General features: G+C 38.3%; 1 protein-coding gene and 1 long non-coding RNA gene across 2 annotated transcripts in view; one reads left to right on the top strand and one right to left on the bottom strand.

Annotated features, from left to right (window-relative positions):
- The window catches only part of LOC116437840, a 74,035-nt gene that overhangs the window by 20,555 nt on the left and 32,179 nt on the right, over positions 1-21,301 (bottom strand). The gene's annotated exons all lie outside the window — the stretch shown is intronic.
- On the top strand, positions 1,442-10,413 carry LOC116437839 (protein FAM240B-like). Its single transcript, XM_032096094.1, has 3 exons — positions 1,442-1,685; positions 7,488-7,636; positions 10,102-10,413. The coding sequence occupies exons 2-3, from the start codon at positions 7,491-7,493 to the stop codon at positions 10,232-10,234; spliced, it is 279 nt and encodes a 92-aa protein (XP_031951985.1). The 5' UTR covers positions 1,442-1,685; positions 7,488-7,490; the 3' UTR covers positions 10,235-10,413.

Raw genomic sequence — 21,301 nt, forward strand, 5'->3', positions numbered from 1 at the left:
TCTCATCTCTACAGAGGAACCAGCCCTTATGTCTTATGATCTCACCCAGGTTTATCTATTTGAACTTAGAAGTGGTTAAAATGAGCTAACATCTTTTAGTGAAAGCTCTCTAACGGTGAGAAGTTTAAAAAAGGAATTCATCTAGAGCTTAGAAACGATGTTGTTACTGTTTTGAGCAGCAGAATTTGACACAAAATGAAATAGTGAGTTAAAGAAATTTTCTGGAGAGCACAAAGGTTGTCATAAGCATAGGGGACTGAATTTCAAAAACAAAAGAAAGAAATTACTGAAGGATTGAAATAGAGAAAAAGGCACAAAAGGCAGGCTGTGAACTTGGGATCTAATTAAAATTTCTGTTATAAGTTGAAGCTTATAAGTTGAAATAAATAAGAGGAGAACTAGGTGAGTTCATGAATCAATTAGAAAGTTGTAATGAGCACTGTAGTTCTCTGGAAAGTGGTTCTAGATTCCAATTGTTATATCCAAACGAAATAAGCAAGCATACAAGGGACTAATACTCCACTGGAATGTGACACAGTTCTCATTGCTTGTGTTCAATGAGACCACAGAGAAGAGTCATGAGACCTCCTATCAAGAGAATGAGTATGAGAAGAGTCCAAAGCCCTTAAATGTTATTATAGCAAAACAAAGAAGGAGAGAGGAGGTGACGTGTGCCCTACATACCTTGAAGACAAGAGAAAGGTAACTTGTCTCTTGAATACATTCAGATTGTAGATTAAATGTAAATTTACAGTACTTGGCACAGAAAATTCTGGAGCAACCTTACACTTAACGTTACACTGCAGTAAGAAACATAACTAACTTCAAGGTGGAACTTGCCAAACTACCAAAAGCTCATGTAGTCAGGCTGCCAATAAAAGCTGGGAGCAGAAGGTCTGTCACTGTTCTCCCTCTGTCAGAGTCAGTAGCACCTTACTTGCCTGTGTTTTTCTGTTCACCCAGGAGTACCAGTGGAGGGAGGAAGAATCTGTCCAAGAAGTGGAAGTGCTAAATTCTGTAACAAATTACATATGCTATGTTTCAGCTTGCAGCTGGCCAGATTCCTGCACTATTGAGAGTATTAACAGCTTAGCTGGAATCCTGTCATGTAGTCTACCAGGTGCTTTTACAGACCAACACTTCAAAAGGAGTGAAAAAGAAATCTATTTATCTGTCAGTCACTCAGCAGCACAAATGTGAGACACGCTGTGTTATTCAACATGTTCTTTTCAGATCAATCCTTTTTCTTGGAGGGGACAGTGCTGAATTCTTGCAAGTCATATGGAAGTTATGCCACAGTGATCCACACTTGTCAAAGAGTAACAGTTTCTCCAGAGCCGAGTCATGACATCAGTGGCACCTGCCAAAATTTATAGCACAGATGAAACGTGGCATTCAGAGTTTGCGCCCTGTAACTGTCCGGTCATTCCTTGTGGTGTGGTGCAGACTTCACAAAATTAGACTGTGGGTTTGGGTTGTTTTCCCCCCTGCCATTAAGCTAATTCATAACAGCAGATGTCGTCACTCCCAAATAAAAATGAGTGACGGATGAATAGATTTCATCAGTTATTCCTGGCAGTTGGAGTTCTCTTGAAAAGGGGAACACAGGGGTAAAACTGACATGATGCAGTAATCACTCAAGAAAACCATACTTTGACAGAAGAGGAAGCTACTATACAATCAAAGTAAGCATTTATATTCTTGTATTTTGGCCAAAATAAGATTTTCTCTTCCTGTCTTGCTTATTAAACCTGCCTAGACATACATGGGTGTACATTTATTTAATGTTTTGTTAAATCATGCAAATTTGAACCTCTTGTTCAATGTTCAATCATGCAATATTTTCTTCTTGTTCCATCTATGACCTGAAATTATGTATATTTCAGTATACCCTTGTGGAAATTAGTCTGATCCTGTGTGATTTATACAACATAAGAGGTATCCTGCCACTGTTTCATTTTACTCTAATTGTAAATTCAGTTATTAAGCTATTATTTGTTACTATCTTTTTTGGTATTACCAGAACTTCTGTATTACACACACTTCAACTGAAAGGAAAACCACCATAAAAGGAACATGTAAGGGGAGACTCATCAAAATTACGCATTCTATGTGTGTAATTTAAAACTTTTTAGAATTTTGAGGCTTTTTTTTCTTTAAAGAGCACCATAAACAGGCTTTGAACTGCCCGTTCTGCAATAACCGTAATAGATATATAATGCTGGAACATATTCCATGCTTAGACAAACAAACCCTGGTGAAGGGCAAAAGGAATAGGATATTAGTGTCCTGACGAAGATAAAACAGCTCATGGTCATGATATGACCCAAGGGACTGAGTCTAGTTAAAGTCAAAGATAATCTTTCCATTGTTTACAATGGTCACCAAAAAAACCTCTGAAGTGACTATGGAAATTCTTCCAGGAATAAGCTTGTGTTCCATATTAAAATTGGCTGAATCATCAAATTCATTGAAAGAGTTAAAATTAGACTTATCTCCAACTTTTAGAAAGAAAATATTTTTAAGATAGATATATATATAGCTATAGATATATATGTATATATAAAATATCATTCTTGTTAAAGACTTTGTCTTTCAGAAAAAATTTTGAAAATAAACTGGAAATGTTCAAATATTGTTTTACTTTACTGGTTAAAATATTTCCCAGTAAGGAAAAAAACATAACGTGGTTTTCTTTTTGTTAGCCAAGCCAATTATTCTTTAAATTGTGCATCATTTGGACTAAAAATCACATTGATATTTTTCTCCAAACATGTTCACCTAACAGTTTTACTGAATGCATTTAAATACTTCTCTAAAAAGTAAAAGCACAAATATTTTGCATACAAGTCTGTCTCTATAGAACACTGAATTTTTAAGACTATGTCTAGCTTAAGACACATATTAAATAGAAAGATTGAAAAAGGGTAAAAAATATCTCCTGACACTTTAGAAACTATTTTCTTCTCCTGCTTGTTTATTTCATATAAAGGTAACTCAAAATAGCAATTTTTGATGAAAACACCAAGAGCCATTTCTGACTCTTAAAATTTCTCCAGAAAGAGTCCGAAGTAGAAATTACAAAGTGTGCAGAAGACAAATTACTTGTATTGGATATTTTTTAAAACTCCTTTTTGTACCTCAGCAGAGGTAGTCTGAGATTAAAATAATTCAAAATATGCAGACCAGGCAGGGGCTAAGACCAGAACATTTGGAAACCTACTAATTTAACACCTTTCCAAAGCACATTCAGACGCAGATCAGATTAAATGAGAGAAGGTTGTACCACCGGCTTTTTCTATACTGGTTTTGTGCCAGTGAATAAAAGTTGTGCATATAACTTACAGCTGGAAGCAAAATTTCCTCTCCCTTGTATGGGATAGATCTGTAGGGGGAAAACTGCTCATCATTCACCCTTCAAAGCTCTTTTAAACTGGCTCTGGGACATGAGCTCACAAGGAGAAGCAGAGGGGCAAGCATTGACCTCTTCACTCTTGTGACTAGTGAGACAACTCAAGGGAATGGCCTGAAGCTGAAGCCTCAGGGGAGGTTTAGGTTGGATATCAGGAAAACGTTCTTCACCCAGAGGGTGGTGGGGCACTGGAACAGGCTCCCCAGGGAAGTGGTCACAGCACCAGCCTGACAGAGTTCAGTAAGCATTTGGGCAATGCTCTCAGGCACATGGTGGGGATGGTGCTGCGCAGGGCCAGGAGCTGGACTCAATGATCTTTGCGGGTCCCTTCCAATTCAGCATATCCTGTGACTCTATGATTTTATGAGTTTAAAACAATGTATTATATGTAGGTGCTATCTGTGTTTCAAGAGTGATTTGCTGTCTTACAGATTGCTGCATGACCCTCTGATTTAGGGTTTGATTATAAATGTAGGAGATTTTTCTTTTACAGTGCCATTAATTTTGTTTTTACAATTACTTCTTCTTGTGGACATTCTCCATAAATTAATAATATGTTAGCATATAATTTAATTTCCATAAATGATGAATGCTGTAAAAACTCTTTTGTACACACTTACACATTTTTGACAGTTGAGTTTTAGAGCTACCAAATGCATAAGCCACTTTAACCAAATATAATTTCATCCTTATTTAAATGTTGTTTTATCAGCTTGGCTCTCTGAAAAAGCAGTGAACCATACTTCATATGGACAGGAAGGACTGCAAAACCAACATAATAATAGTTCCTCCTTAACTATCTTAATTGAAGATTTAATAAGGGAGTCCATCTTGCACCAGTGTTATGCACATTTTGGTAACCCTTCACTGAAAATATATTGCAGAAAGTTTTATAACAAAAATTTTCAGTTCACAAATAAGACAATATTTCAGGTCTTCTGAATGAATAATTTTAAATGAATAGAAATACTTGCTCTTGTTTATTTTACATTCGTATCAGTGAATAAACATGTTAAAACAAGCTGCTATTAGGAGTCAGAAAGACACCTCCACAACTTTCCTTTAATATCTCTGGAATGATGAACATATTTTCCTTGCACACTTTCCACCCAGACAAAAATGGTCAAGTGACTGTAAGAAAGCGTGGTTTTTATTTACAGGGAAAATCTAATTGCTCTACTTGTTATGAGCCCTGAGTTATCTGAGTGAAAGAATCAAGAACAAGTTTGATGGCATTAAGTCCAAATGTCAGTGTAAATTCAATTTATGTTATCGGGACATCTAAAAAGAAAGAAAAAAAATTACAAACCCTTGGTATCTGGAGCAGTAATAAAGATTTTTGTTTTGATACAGAGAGTTACTCAGAAATCCAAACCAAGCTCCTAAGCAGAATCTTTCAGTTAGAAACAAAAAAGGAGGTATTATACAGCACACATGAACCCTAGTCTCTACACCTAGATGTTGTAATGCCAGGCTCAAAGATAGGATGCTTTCACACATCATACCTTGAAAGGTGCGGGCCAGCAATGCAGACAGCACAGTCTTCAAAAGTTTTACACCAAGAATCTGTCTTAGCAAGGACACAGCAATACCATGTGAAATATTAACTGTCACTGACATTCCTAGGAACTAATACCAAATGTTCTTGACTTACAAAAAGACCCACAGACTTAGCTGACTAAAAGTTGCAGGTTCCCCTCCATCTTTTGGGCACCTCTCTGATCACAGGTTGTTCTTTTGAGTGGAGCAGCCGAAACCTAAAGCAGCCAAAACCCTCATGCACCTCCTCAAAATCTAACCTGTTTAAACCTCAGATAAAGACTGGAGACCCTCTTGTACCATTCGGAGAACTTCAACTAGAAGTTTAATAATCATAAAAATTTCATTTCTAATTAAAGGTTAATGTGTTATGGCAGATTCTTATATGAGGCAAAGTATAATAGAGTTTGGAGGGCACACTGCCTCAGTTTGTCAGCAACTTGCACTTGGCTTCTGAGGCAATGGGATAATTATCTGTAGTGTCAAGTGGGCAGCTGCTAGTGATAGAAGAGCCTCTAAATGGTGCAAAGACCCGTGTGACCTGCTGATCCAGGAATGATGAAATAATCAGATTCCATCACTCGCTGTAACAAGCTATTACCAGAGCATTTATTTTAACACTGCTCAAGGCCTATAGAATTAGGACACAGATAGGGCATGTTCCAGTGCATCCGTGACATGCATATCTTTTTGCCAGACGCAGCCTTAAATAATACTATTATTTTGGGGCCTCAGAGTGAGCCAAAGATTATTAAGATTACCCATATTCCTATTTAGACCACATTCATTGCCAAACCAAACATGTTTAGCACAAGGTGTTAGTAGAACTGCTGTACCCACGCCAATGCAACAATTCTTCTTGTATCATGCTGTGCTACATCTACAGCATCCCCAGCCACAGCAAGGGAAACACTAGAAAAATGCTGTTTGCCTCAGAGAGAAATACCTGGCTCTTTCGGTGACACTGCAGCTCTTGCTGACCTTGCTGTGAAGAGGACCAGCATTCTAACTACTCATACCCCATCACACAGGAGGTTATATATTACATGGCCTAACCAGTTCATACTCATCACTCCAGTTGGGCTGTGCCTGTCTTTAAGCAACTGGACTTCCCAGTGGAGAAATAATGCATCTCAAAGAGATTTTTCTTTTTGTTAAGCAGTTTTTCCAGTCCAGCCAGACTTTGCACCAAGTGTGGCAATATTATTTGATATTATTGATCTTCTTAAAAAATAGATCCATGAAAATGAAGACAAATCTAAAATATTCAATCTATAAAGATGCCCAGAAGTTACTTACGTGTCCTTTTAAGGTGCCAGGAGTTTCAAATACTGTATTTGATAGTAGGACCTTAGAGAAATCTGCCTTAATTGTGTTACATCTGACTGTCCTTTTCTTTTACTCTGATCTTTCACTTTATGGCATTGTATGAAGTAAAGGTTTCCTCAGACTGGCCTACATTAGCATAGTCTTTGTTGTATTTATCAAGGATAGCTCCTAAAGTATGAAATCATCTAGGAAGAATATTCGTAAGTATGTATCAAGGTCTATGAGGCCTTAGTTCATCAGCATTACTGAGTGGAGCATTGGCAGAAGTATCTAATACAGATAAACATAAGGAAGCAAACCTCAAATTAAGTGCTGATCTAGTAATAGAAAACTCTGGAGTTTATGTTTTTAGAATTTTTCTTTCTTGTATCCTCCCACTTCTTGTTGGGCCTTAGTGGAGGAGACTGATTCAGGAAATAAAGAACAGAACTTAACTTTTCAAAGTATCATTATGATCTGATAACCAACACAATATGGTAATATCAACAAGGACATGACACGTGATGAGCATTTTAATGTTTGAATAACATGCATTTAGCAAGGACATATTTGCCTATTTTCTGTCTTTTTTCTCATTTATTGGAACTGATCCTGTACTTTAATGAGATCTACTTTTAACCATATTTAAGACTGAATTTTGATAAAATAAAGAACAAGACCATAACAAGCTCCCCAGCGCTTTGCACTCTGTGCGCTTCAACTTCAGATTCATAATTACCTTGATATTTTGTGCATGACATCATTCGGAGTAGCAAAAGGAATCATTTAGGAGCAATCAGTTTCCCTGAGATAAACCATCTATGATCTGTTTTAAGAATATGGGAGATAGAAAACAGGAAAGTCCTTCACATCTAATCTGAACTTCAGTGACAATGGCACTATATTTGAAAGCATTTTCACAAGTTCTTCTAAAATTACTTCAAATCTCACACACACTGAGGCATCCACAATATTTCAGTTAACTGTGCCACTCGCAGTCATTACTCAGTAAGAAAACATAGTTATGATATTCAACTGTCACCCAAGGCCTGTTTCAATGCCTTATATTTTGGTTCAAGGCAGACTAAGCATTAGTTACCTACTCTTTTCAGGTGACATACTTTATTTTAATAGCACTTCATGAGAATGACATTTCAAGAGGCTAAGTAATAAAGTATCTGCCTCAGGTTAGGCTTTTGACTGTTCTGACCTTTGAATAGCTTTTCAGAAAATGAGCAAGCATACGAACTTTAGACACCACAGGATGGGTGGTCATGATGCGGAAGAGCTGAAGAACTTCTGGGAAAAGGTCATCCAAGAGCAAACTAAACAACAAGAAGCTGAAGAGTCTAGGTTAAGCAAAAGTGCCCTGAACAAGTAAGTGGTATTTTTTCTTTTCCACAAGAGAGCAAGGCATGTCATCACGTGTTTTAAAATAAGGTAACCTGTTATTGTACTGCTTTATTCATAGCACAGATTGTGTTCTGGATCTTTGGCACTTTTCCTCTCACAGCTGCTTGTCTCATATTACCATGGCTCTTCTGCATGGAAACTCAGACACCCCTCACCCTCAAACCTCATGAGCATTCTTCAAAGGCCTTGGAGCATAGCCATGAAAAAATAAAGCACTTTGGAATTATGGCTTGTGACGGCCAGAAAATAGCAGGAATTTTACCTGGAACTGGTACAACCACACAAATAAATAAAATAGCATTACTTTAAAGGGACAACCACCCACTTAATCTGTAGAATAGAAAATCCGCGGCACCTTTACCATGTTTAACAGCCCTTCATATCATATAAGCCCAAAGGTAAAAATGACACCATGAGATTTTCCCATTCAAAGGAAAAAGTTGTGGGGTTTTTTTGTTGGTTTTGTGTGTGGGTGCTTTCTTTACAAAGCAGTACAAAACAACAGGGATTGCCTAGAGAAACCTGTATTGCTGTATTGTGGTATAGATACCCTGCACAAGTGTGGTGGATTTCTTCAAATATTTGTTCAGCTTGTTACAACTCAGAAGTTTGAACCAGGGTCTCCTGCACACTAAGTGAATCCCCTGACTACTGATGGCCAGAAACAGAGGACAAGAAATACCATGTCTTGTGTGGTTTCCTTTTGTGCTTTCCTCTTGAAATTAATAAAGGCTATCGTGCACAAACTTTTCTCAAAACTGTGACATTCACATAAGCTAATTTGACTTCAGCAAATTGGAAGGTGCTGCTACAGGGCTGTTTCTCGGAAAAAAAATTCTAGATACCTTGACCCCAGTGCCCAAGAAAGAAGTACTGTCATCATTTAGAGACTTGGAAATCAAGATCTGGGCAGGCCTTGTGTCTTGAAAAAGTCAGGTGCAGACAATCCTGCTTCCAGTATCCTACTCCAGCTAGTCAGTAGTGTTTCCAAATCCCAATCACAAAATTACTGGAGAAAAAGCATGTAGGACAAAATCCAGGAAAGAGTTCAGCTTCACTGGAAATATTTATCACTCTAGATCACAGAAGACTACCGTGAGAAGACAGTAAAAACAAAATGCAGTTTGTGGTTTAGATAACATTTTTGACTTCACAAAGCTGAAAAACGTTAAAAGTTTTTGTAAGGTCTTCTCTGAAGAGAAAAAAAGAAACACAGTGAAAGAACCTTGAAAATGTATTAACTTACGTATTCAATATGTCTTAACTGACCCATCACAACCGTGAAATAGACCCAATCAAGTTCCTTCAAAGTGTCTTGTCCAGTCAAAGCTCACAAAAGATAGTTCACAAAGTGTTCTCTAATTTGGAATAAAAAGATTCTTTCAGGAGTCAAAAGGCACTTTCATAACAAAACATACATATCCACTACCTCACATAAGAGGTGCTCAGGAGGATGACGTGGTTTTACATAAAGGCAAGTGCTCCCTTTGAGACACGTAGGACACTGATGAGAAACACCAGTGTTCTCAAAGGCAGATTTTTCTTAACGCACCGTACCTATTTTTTGAGGCTTAACTATATGCATGAAAGAATATGGAAGACTAGGTAGTTTAAAACACAATGTAAAACCAAACTCAGAATCTAAGATAACACAAGCACCCATGTGAAACAGCTACTGATGGGTTACTCTCAGATGAAATCATTGGCTGCTGTTCTTTTCACCATACCAAAGGTAATTAAAAAACCCATATATTCTGTGATGCATTTGACATTACCATATAATAGCTAATCTTATAATATTGCTGGGTCAGATGTTTCATAACATTCCCTTCAGAAAACAACCCAGCCAACAATATTTTGCAGTTGTCCCTAGAGATATTCTCTTCTGGTTTTGCTATACTAGTGTCTTGCAGCTATGTGTATCCTCTTGTACGTGACATCAATTCCTTTTGTTAAACACATACAAGGTCTGCAGAGTTGGTTTTGGTTTGGTTTTTTTTTACCCAAAAGGACATATTTTAAGTTCAGCCTGCTCTTCCCCACAGCATTTTACAGTAGAACTTGAGGGGTTGGGGAAAAATTGTATTTTTTAATTTACACATTGAATGACCTTACTGCATAGGCAGTACTTCTGTGTGGCTTTGAGAATACCCCAGAGGGAAAAACAGAGTTCTTCACAGTGACAGTATTTCAGCAGTTGTTTGACTCATTCGGAATCCAGCAATGTCAACCACTGATAGCATCAGCACTATCCCTTTCTCCCCTGCATTCCCAATCTAGCAAGCTAGAGGGATGTGTAATTGGTAAATAAATACAGGACAAGTGCTCTGGTGATGAAAGAGAGGAAAGCTTCGACCCTGCTGAAAAGCCTTGGATACACTTGAAGGATTTGGCTCAATAATTGCTAAGCACTTGCACTCTCTTTGCAGACTTCGTCAGGAATGGACTCTGCGGCTGGAAGGTCGAGTAAGGCAGGTCCAGGCGCACATGAAAACACGGGAAGAACAAATGACTCCAGTATCTATCGAGGCTCTTCCTTCACCAGATAAAACTGTTGCTTAAAGTTATTGTGTAAACACAGCAAGCACTGGGCCTGATTCGGACCTTCTGCATGCACCTGTAAACTAGCAGTTACACTGCCGAACAACCAAACGGTCAGATTCTGCCCATTTTCCAAACTATTTACAAGAGCTACTATTAAAGTCCTATTGAAATTCAGTGCAAGAATAATGCCACAGGGGGAAAAAAAGCACAAAGGAATAGATGAGAGGCAGACAACTCTAATTTTCCATGATATATTATTACTGTGATGTACCAGGACTCTGTTATGTAACTCTGCATTTCCAAGTGACAACAACATACTGCTAGGAAAGAGGGCAGCTTGTTTAATAGGAATAATATATTCAGACAGCTGCGTGCAAAATTGCACATTTCCATTTACACAGCTCACTGAGTCTGTCTTAATGTAGACATAAGATGTTCTGTCTGCCTTGATGAGCCACAGTAGAGGGAGTTAAGGATTAGCCTGATCAGCTGGCCAGGAGAAGAAACATATTCTTTAATGGAACGAGGGGAGAAAAAATAGAACTTTTCTGATCAACATATAAGAACATTTACAGATCTTAATAATTAAATGAACAGAGGAAATTACTTTAACTTTCTTGGGGTATGTAAGAAAAGGACTACTGATCCAGTAGACTTTATTATGAGCCAGTCTGACAAGTGTTAGAGTAGTAAGAGCAAGTCAGTGTGAGAGTTTGAAAGAGAAGGCAGTGAATCAGTTCATCATAACAGCGCAGAAATTCTTTACAAAGTATCACTTGCCATACCTGGCATGCACTAATCCAAACAACTGCTGCATCTTCTTCTGGGTTAGGTGAAACAAAGGTAGGAATAACTAAACACAGGGCAATAACAGTGTTCCCTGTTTACCGAAATATCTGTGTATTTAATACCAGTCTTTTGGATTAAAACATTTATTTGTTTTCTCTTCAATTAATCTTTGGTATGTAAGAGAAGACTCATAAGTCTAAACAACCCTTCTTCTCTAACAGTATTGTGCCAGATAGAAATTTACTTTGAATCTTTGTTTATACTAAAGAAGTAGATAGGAATGCATTTGATAAATCTCAAAACAGAACAACGATTTAGCCATTTTGACCTCACAGAAATGCTTTCTTTGTCCTTTTAAAACATATTTAATTAAAACACAAAGTTTTACCAAATGTTCTCACTTCTACAAAGTGAAATGCTCCCACAGAAAAAAACAAGCTGTCACAAAAATGTTGTTATTCCTTGAAGAGTTAAAACAATTAAAAACTTATAAAAAGTTATTCTGTTGCTGAAAACTGAAGGGATTGTAGTACGAGATTCTTTTCCTAAAAGCTGACCCAAAAAAGCATGCAATTGTTTCTTTCAGTGGCTATTTTCCATTAGACAAGCAATGCTGAAAAAATAATAAAATTTTAGCTGCTTCTACCCTGAAAGACTGGTCTTTCTCTTCTGCATCCACTTATTTCCCACTACTCTCTAAAAAGTTATTTTCTGTAACCCGGTGTCCTGGTTTGGGCCAGGACAGAGTTAATTTTTCACAGTAGCTGTGAGGGACTGAAGCCTGGAGCCCTGTGGCCATGTCTGGGTGTTATTCTATATCACCTCATGCCACATCTGCGGGGTGGAAGTCCAGGACGCTTTCGGGAAGAAGGTGGAAGTGGCTAGGGGTCGGCGGACAGTCCGGGTGGAAAAGCCATCGGCCATTGTTCATTGCCTTGGGGTCGCGCACATCGGGCAGTAATTTTTGCATGTAAATCACCCTCTCTTTGAGCACTTTTGTTATTAGTGTTGTTTTCTTATCTCACTAGTGTTTCCAGTAAATTGTTCTTATCTCAGGAGATAATCTCTGCCTTTCATCTGTCACCAGAGGTTTGTGGTTTTGTTTTTAGTGAGAGTACTACACTGAGGAATACCATTCCTAAAACATGACACCCAAGCTAAACGTTTTCTTTAGTGAGGTGGATCAAGCACAACCTGAACTAGCTGCCACGTACCAAAAAACTGGAGTAGTTTACCTTACTGTAGCCGTAGCTAAAGGACATAGACAGGGGCTATTGAAATGGAGAAGTGCCACATTCTCCACTTCTGAAAACCAGATCTCTTAGATTTGTTAACTTAACCACTGATTTATGGTGTTACAATGTCACCCACATCAGTGCAACTTAGCCCTACTCCATGTCAGTGTGAGAAGATCCAAGAAAAGCTGGCTCAATAAGAATTTATTGTTCTTTTACACTTAATGTCAATGTTTTTAATTATTAGGAACACTTTTATGACACTCTTTCCAGCTGTTTATGAAGTTATGTAAGATAGGAAAAAGACTACACAAGTAGATGCAATTCCCACAAAGCAATTTTCAGCACTCCCCCAAAAACTACCTTAGGTCTCTGAGAAGCCGTTTTTCTGTAAGGACCTCTGAGGGTATGTGAAATCACTTCCTCTACAAGCAGTCGTCATCATATTAGCTACACCCCAAAGGAGTGTTGCGGGCATTGTTTACCTTCACAAGTGCATGGAACCTATTTCAGTTGTGAATGGATTTCTGATGCAGCAAAGTGTGTGCATATCACAAGTGTGAAAAACCACAATGCTCCCACACTTAGCAAAAAACATTTCTTTGTGAGTTGCTCAAGTGCATGTGCATTAGTCATGGTTACCTATTCTAGCACACACTTTACATGACAGCAGTAACCTGACATCTCCATGGCGTTGAACATCAGGTGTTTCTGTTCCCAAATGCAGGTGTTCATCCAATTTTCACTGCTACTTACACATACAACCAGACTGAGACAGGTATCAGGTACGAGAAATAATAAAGTCTAGTATTCAGATGTAGCCAGATTTGCTGCTTGCAAGTTGCAAAACTGAAGGCAGACAGGGAGGTGGCAGATAATGTTTCGTTACTTTTCTTTGATGACATTCAAGCCCGAACTCAGGCATTTCATTCATAACTGAAAATGTTAAACCTGGCTCTCAATAAATAAACAAACAAACAAAAGTCTGTTAAAGTTGAATCATTATATTTTAAAAAATTGTCTCATTCATATACATGGCCTCCATGGATAAAACAGGATACACAGTAAGCATAAGCTGTTGGAGAGTAGGTCACTTCAATGGAATACAGCATTTTTTAACTCCCGTGTCCCTAGTTCCTCCATCTTTCCAATGGGGGGAAAAAAACCCAAATGAAAATTTAGATTTCAGTAACTATATTAAGAAATTTGGTCTAGTTATTTGAGAAGATAAACTAATTACTCAGATTTTTTTTTCTTAAGGTTTATGAATTTGCCTAATAGAAAATGAATTTAATGAATATTGAATATTATGAAATGAATTGAATAATAATCTGCATAATCAGTACCACCCTGACCCTGCACTAGCAAGATGTTTCTGTGTCTTACATCAGCATATAAACCAGCCCAGCTGGCACTTGCCTAAGTCAGTAAACAACTAAAATTGTACAGGATAGGTCAGTGACTAGCAGTTTGGTCATGGGACTTTAACTTTATGATATATGATGCAATAGTTGTGGATCATGCACTTAAGCTGGCATACTGATGTCAGCTGTAGAGCACCGACTTAGCATGCCGATTTATGTGCATGACAGACATGGTGAGCACAATCTTTACTCATTCATGCTGTTGCTCTTTAAGCACTGTCTGAGCCAGGAACCAGCGACTAATGCCTGAAAAACAGCAGTTTGCTTTCTTAAACTAACTCTGAGCTTCGGCCAGTTGTTGAAGCCTGGTTTACTTAAATCGAAGCAGTCTAAAGCATGACCATAAACCACATTAATCTGCAGTCTGACTTCGTTTGGACACCACGGTAAAGCATCCACACCATCAGTTACAGGCAGGATGCAGCAACTCAACGCCTGTCAGCTGCTCCACTTGAATTTGCACTTAAATTCAGAGCAGGAAAAACATTTTTTAAACTAAACCCTTGACTGTCTGCATGTACCACACACTGGTTTGCAGCCAATCTAATGCATACAAACCAGATTTCTTTCTGAGGAACCAAAACCAGACCAAAAGCTGTGCTCTAAGCACAGGTGAAGGACCCTAGCCTCTAAGGATCTGAGACAAGCATTAGCTCTACAGTTTTGAGACACCTGCATAATGGGGATATTTGGCCCAACGAAACAAATTCAATTGAGTCTGATATAACCCCTGAACCACACATAGTCTAGTGTGGGGATGTCAGCAGCAGCCACTTTGATCTACTGAGCTGCTTGGTAATGTGCTCAGCCACCTGCTAATAGAGAGGAGTATAACCCAACCAAAACAATATAGGTTCGATCAAAGCACAATAACATATTTCATGTAGATCTAAAGGTGGACCTCAGCTGAGCTCAGGAATGATAATTTAATTAGCCATCCAGATATGCTGGCATGCACAGCTAAGCACAGCTTGGTCAACTCACCCACTGGAGCTGCATGTGTTGGAACAGAGCCTCCCTACACAAAACTTAGAATAGATCTGGCTTCTGAAACCATAAAACAGCTCTGTATGGTTCATTTCTACAGTTAAATGACAGGAATATGAGGATAATTACCAATTTTCTAGACCAAATGTTCCTATTAATTACAAACTGCCTGTGTCTTGAGAGATGCTGTTCTCTACCTTGCCTAATAAACAGCACCGTAGTGTGAATATGGCATAGTAAATCACATAAAAATACCTCTGGATTCAAAAATGCATCTCTAGATAAATAAGGATGAACCAAAGAGTAGCTCTAGAAAGTCTTATACTTCCTGAGAAAGCTTCCATTCATGAATTAAGCATTGCTATATTATTTATCTTACCAAGAAGAACCGGATCTATCCATAATGTTATTCATTTAAGACAAAACTGAATACAAAATCCAGTAGTCAGGACAGACAATTCAAAAATCTACTTATTATTCCCAGCTCTTTCAGCAGTCTGTATTTACCTGTGTGTTATTTAGTGGCCAGTGTTTTAAACATATTTCAAGCTATGGTGGACAGAAAGAAGGGAAAATTCGAACTCCAAAAATGACAGGCTGACAAACAGACTGAAAAAGTTTTATGCTACCAGGGAAGCCAACCTTAACAGTAGGTCATCATGTGCCACCTCAATTAATTAGCTGTACTTGTCTCAAACACCATTCCTTAAATGAACTAATAGCCTACAGTAGAGTCTAATGGAAGGTGAGAGACTACTGGCCTTACCTAGTAGTAGGTGCCAGTGTTCAGACTCAATGATATGACTGCAGTGGTTCACAACCAGAGACACTGTTTTTCCACAGCAAACAGCTGCAGCATCAAGGAGACGTATGGTACTAACAAAACAATCATCTGTCAAGAATGAAAAAGATGCAGTAGCAAATCTGAAGTATAATATTTGGTTGAGCCATTTGGCCAATTCTTTAAAAAACCATCCTTTTGCGTTAGATTTCCACTATGATTGTACTGCATGCCCAACATAAATATTGGTGCCATTTGATCAGAACTGTAACTTCACAATGTATGTTGATGATTCAGCCATAGGGAACAGTTCAAAAAAGTTGAATTAATACTGAAAAGTTTGTGATTCTATTAGATTTAGTACCTAAATCAAAGGAATCATATCTGCAAAATACCAATACAAAAAGCTTAGTCTGTATTGTCTCTTTGCAAACAGGAAGAGGAAAATTATGTTTTCAAATAGATTTTGCTATAGTTAATGCTATTTTTCTCCCTCAAATGGGGTATTCCACTTAACAACTGCATCATTATTTTTAAGGGTTTGAGGTTGCAGTACAGGCTATGAATCTAATTAGGCAAGGAGAACACAACACTACTGAGGTGGTCAGCAGTGTTATTTCTGGAAAAAAACTTTTGAAAAATAACCTATGTTTGCCCTGATGTCTTAAATTTTTTTTCCAGCGTGATGGTGATTCCACTGCAGCTTCTCTTAGAGAAATTTTTTCTATAAGATTTTTATTGGTGCTTTTATGTAGCCTAGTAAGTGAACAAATCCATGCAATTGTTCATTTTTACATGTAAAAAGTTTCAAATAACAATGTTGTTTCATTAATTACTGGATATCATTGCAGTAGAGTTCTTGTTAGAGTTCTGTTAATGCTAAAGTGCTAACTAATGAATCAATACTTTCCAGCTTTTGGATAACACATGAATTTACTGATTTTGTTGATACTGCTTCAGTCATTTAATATGTATTTGTAATAATAAGACTAACAGTCGCTGAAAATAAGCCCTACAAGCAATAAGGGCCATCTAATCTAAAATATCAGAAACAGCAGTTATTATCCACCATCTCAAATGAACACTTAATAACCTGGAACTAAATCCCTTCAGGCTCCATTTATGATATGTGCACACTTCTGCTACAGTGATGAAAAACATGCCATTTTCCCAGAACTAATGACCCCTTTATTATATGTACTAGAGGACTGTGGAATGAGTCCATCAACAAACTAACAGAGTGCACATGTTTGAAAAGTTTTATGCCTAAATCACAGGCAAATTTCAGTGCTTCCAACTTATAAAAAGCCGCTTTGGAGGCATTTCAAAATAATGGAGTATGTATTTGGTGAAGACAATTTCTGTACATGCTTTGTTTATTTTAATTTTGGTTACCTTTGGCCACTACAGATAATGAGGAGCAACACCTAGAAGTAATTAATATGTAACACTTGACTATGTTCAGACAAAATACTATTGTCCCATGGGATGTTTGATTGCTTTAATTGGTGGATGCAGTTAAAAATACTCCTTTGCCTCAAAACCTAAAGGGTTGGTTTTTTTATTCCAGGGCACCTTTGAAGAACATCTCAAAGTAGTTTCAGATATATCTTACAGCTTTACTGCAGAGATTTTGACAGCACTTTCTTAATGTATCACTACAAAGATTAAGGATGCAGGTAATAAGTATGCCTTGAACTACTTTAGCAGCTATATTTATAGTTTAACTTGGGCACTGTTTTTACATACCCTGGAATCACCAGGGAACACAGCCAGTCCTGACAATGACACTAGCATTTCTCCCAGCAAGCTGGTTTTAAAAAATATGATACTGACTAGCCCAAATACTGCTAGATTTCAGCTATCATTTTCAACAAAAGCCAGTAAACTTGAGCAGCTACAGTTCCTAGTTCCATCTGTGCTTCTTTACTTTGAGGCATTTTCTTATTTGGAATCGCTGGCACTTCACTTTTAAAGGCTACCATCCAAGTGCAAATTCTTCTGGCTGACGTCCTCAACTAGCCTTAAGAAAATCTGATATTTCTGCTGCCAAGTAGGCAACAAGAGTTCACAGGTAGGCTGCAGGACTTTTGAACGGAGGAGTTTGGGGGTTTTTATGCTGTCAAGAAAAAAAATCAAAATTTGAATTGGGAAAATATGGCCTTCTAGCATGAATTCTAGTCAGTTCTGTTGAATTCTAGACAGGCTTCAGGAGATTTGTTCTGGTCTGGCATGAAATCTCTATCTGTCGCTGATCTGAAAGCTGTATCTCCTAGGCTGCAGAGGAATTCCTGACTTGCACATATATATATTTCCTAGCAAGAAAATTCTGCTTGGAACACTTGTTTCAGAAAATTAATTTTTAATCACCGGAAAAAATAGAACTAAAAGCAAGCAATAAGGTTTTTTGATACTCCAAATTACTCCAGATTAACATGTTGATTAAAATGTAAACCAAGTTAAACATATACATGTAAATTGTGCCTGCAGGAAACATGGTTTTTCCAGCGGCAGCATTAAATCAATTATAACTGAAACAACGAAAGCCTTCCACATAGGGGACTGAAATTACAGCTAAAGTTTTTGTTCCAAAAAGAAGTACGTGCAGACATACTATTTCAAACACTTCAGCAATTGCAATCTCAATTTTAGGAAAATGTCAGTTTGTAATACACCATCTCCAATCTGGAGGCAACACAGTAAGCATACTCTGTCTTTTGGTTTCTTAATATTTGGTGTTCTGAACAATTTCACCTGGCTGCTTCCCTGCTATAGGAGGACTACATCAGAGAGCAAAACCATGCTAGGGAATATAAAACACTGATTCAGCATATCCCCAGTAAACTCAGGCACACATGTTCTAGGAAAACACTAAACACAAAATAAAGCTGCTTACAGAGCAAAAAAATTTTAAAAGTTTATTTTGGTTTATTTTCCATTTTTTTTATGGGGGGTATTTATGCAGGGTATGGGGGTCTATCAGAAGAGTAAGGACAAAGAAGGGACATTCAAGTCCCTGGCATGACAAGCTGAGCTTCTGGTCCCTCAGTCTGGAAATAAGTTCTGCATTTTCCTACAGGACCTGTTTAACTCCTCTATTCTGTGTCACTGAGGGTGACTGGGGAGCAGGGCAGGGCGGGCTCCATCATCTTCTCCAAATGCTAAAGATCTGTGCAAGAAGGCCATGCGAGACAGAAGACTGCCCCAGCAACTGCCTACACAGCTGGCACCCTGCTAGCAGGGCTAAGAGATAAAGCAACCTCCTGAGCCCACTTTTCATAGCCTTCCCCAGCTACTTGAAGCTGCCCTTCTGTTACTGAGAGCAGCAGCAACAGACCAGTAGATCTGTGACTGGCAACATGGGAAAGGGCCCTGAGGACAGGAATTTAGAGGCACTTTGATTTTCTCTTCTCTGTCACCCTGAAATGGCATTTGACTGAAGTTACTTGAGAACTGCTGGCTGCTCTCATGTCAATTCCAAATTCAATCATCTGCAGCAGGAGGACAGTCACAGGACAAACCCTGGCCAGTGCACGAGGCAATGTTTCTCTTCAGTGCTCCCAAGTAGCTCCAAGACAAGAGAAGGCATGTCTAAGCCACAAAGAAATGGACGATGGAAACTGAAGGCAAGATCTTTCAGTGCTAATTTTAAGTAATATAGTCAAACTGTTAGCTGCAAACACGACATTAATGGAATTCTCTGGTACCAGAGAACTCTAGCCAGACTTTTCCTGGGTGAGGTTTCTGCTGGATTAGGGAGACCTGGCTACCCAGGGCAAGCACCCTTGGCTGAGCACAGTGAAACATCACATGAGTCAAACTGGGACTGGAAATGCAGCAGAGGTGCGTGCTGACCTTCACATTCAGATTAGCTAATGGCAGCCCTCACCAGGGGCAATCTGCTGCACCCACACCAAGCAATTTCCCTGCACTCATCATAAATTCACACACAAAATGTATAGCTCCCTACTTCCAGGTTTATGCTGCCAGGTGTCACCATGCAACCGTGGTATGTTGCCTCCATGCTTCTTTCATTGAGTCATGTGACCTGAGGATGAGCAGCCACCTTGAAACTAAACTTTTCTGCCCTGTTTTTTGTAATTCTGGCAAGGCTTTGAAGGTTGACTGGGAAGACCTTGATTTCCAGGGATTCAGAACTCTTGAGTCTTTCTCTGGCTACCTCTAGCAGCAAAGGAAATCCAGAAAATTCATAATGAATCTCCACTGATTAAATTCTCCATCAAATCAACAGGACTTGCAAGGAGCCCTGACTTTTGAAAATTCTCTGTTCATTGGCAGATTCTCAGAGTCCAGTATTAATGACCTCAAAGTCACACTGTAAGACATAAATATCTCTGTCAGCTAGAAGAGCGAAGGTGCCACACAAGTGAGTAAAATAATAATTCATTGTCTGTGGAGTTACTGAGAGTGGGTGACAAGAGAAAGAGGAACAGTCATTCTCAGTAGCTTTATGTTTCCTCTAGATAAAATTGAAAAGATAGTTTGAGATCTCAATTTACAAGGAACTGAGATTTCAATAAAATTTGCATCAAGGGAATAAGTAAAAGCAGAAAGCTTTTCAGACAGAGCTGAAAGAGAAACTGTGAAGGACGGTACTGGCAATATTCAACATTTTTTTCTCTCCAAAGAGAAGCATCATTAAAAGATGCAGCTGTGCAATTCTCACAGGGTAAAAGAGTTAAACACAATGTAGTTCAGTTCCCAGAACTCAAGAGCTTGTTGCCTTGTTAGTTAGGGATAGGCTAATAAGCACAGATAACCAAATTCCTGCTTTAATTGACCTCTTTCCCCAACTGCCAGGAAATATACTGACATTATTTTACCTACTCCTTGAAAAAAGATTTTGTTATATCATACTACATAACTCCCAGAGCACACATGGTATTGCTTTTTTGAGGAAATCCAAAAGAGATCCTAAAATTTCATGTCAAATTGTATTTGTGAAAACTGTGTATCTTAAAAAACACCCAACCCTTCTTTCTTTAGAACAACTATTCGTATACCTTAGATCTTCAATACAGCCAAACGCAAGACATGCTTTCTGTTAAAAATTAGCTTTGTTTAGACATTATAAAAAATATAAATATATGTGAACAAAGCAAAATGCTGAGCAATAATTAACCAAAATATTGTCTGTATATTCAGTATATTAAAAATAATGTACCAAATACCAATACTAAATACAGCATATGACAAGCAAAAGTATTTTAACAATTATGCATATAGATTTTGCCCACTTTAGATTTCACGCATTTATTCATAGCCAAATTACAAGCTAAATATTGGTGGTTTTGATGAGTCCAAAGCAAAAGGAAAGCAAAGAGTCAGAATTCAAGCGTAAATATGACTTTTTTTTTTCAAGAAGTTAAAAGTAAATGCACTGTGGTTTAGAAACTGCTCTATTGGTGCAACACAAGGTAGAAGTTTCAATTTTGATGTGTTCTAGGGTTCCCACGGAGATGTCTTGGCAGATTTAGTGCTGCAACATCTAATTACTGGTACCGGTTTCCTGGCTCCCAGGCTCCCAGCCCATCTAAGCACACAAGTACAATTTGGTGAACTAGCCTAAGCCAAGAGTGAAGGTTTTACACTGAAATGAGAGTCCTTGACCTGGGATAACTGAAGTACAGAGGTAAATTCCATTCTATCATCCTGGCTAGGAAATGCAGTAACCTGCAGCTGGTAAGGAGAAATGGGCAGGTGGGAGTGGTAATGTCCAAAACTCCTGTAGCTAAATATGACATAGCTGATCTGCTGGATTCCTAAATCCTCAGTTGAAGCTGTCACAGAGAGCCAGCCTGTGCAAACCACTTTGGTCAGAACCAAGGAAAAGTCAGGTTTAGTCTAT

This window comes from Corvus moneduloides, chromosome Z (assembly GCF_009650955.1).
Source record: "Corvus moneduloides isolate bCorMon1 chromosome Z, bCorMon1.pri, whole genome shotgun sequence".
Taxonomy (NCBI): Eukaryota; Metazoa; Chordata; class Aves; order Passeriformes; family Corvidae; genus Corvus; species Corvus moneduloides.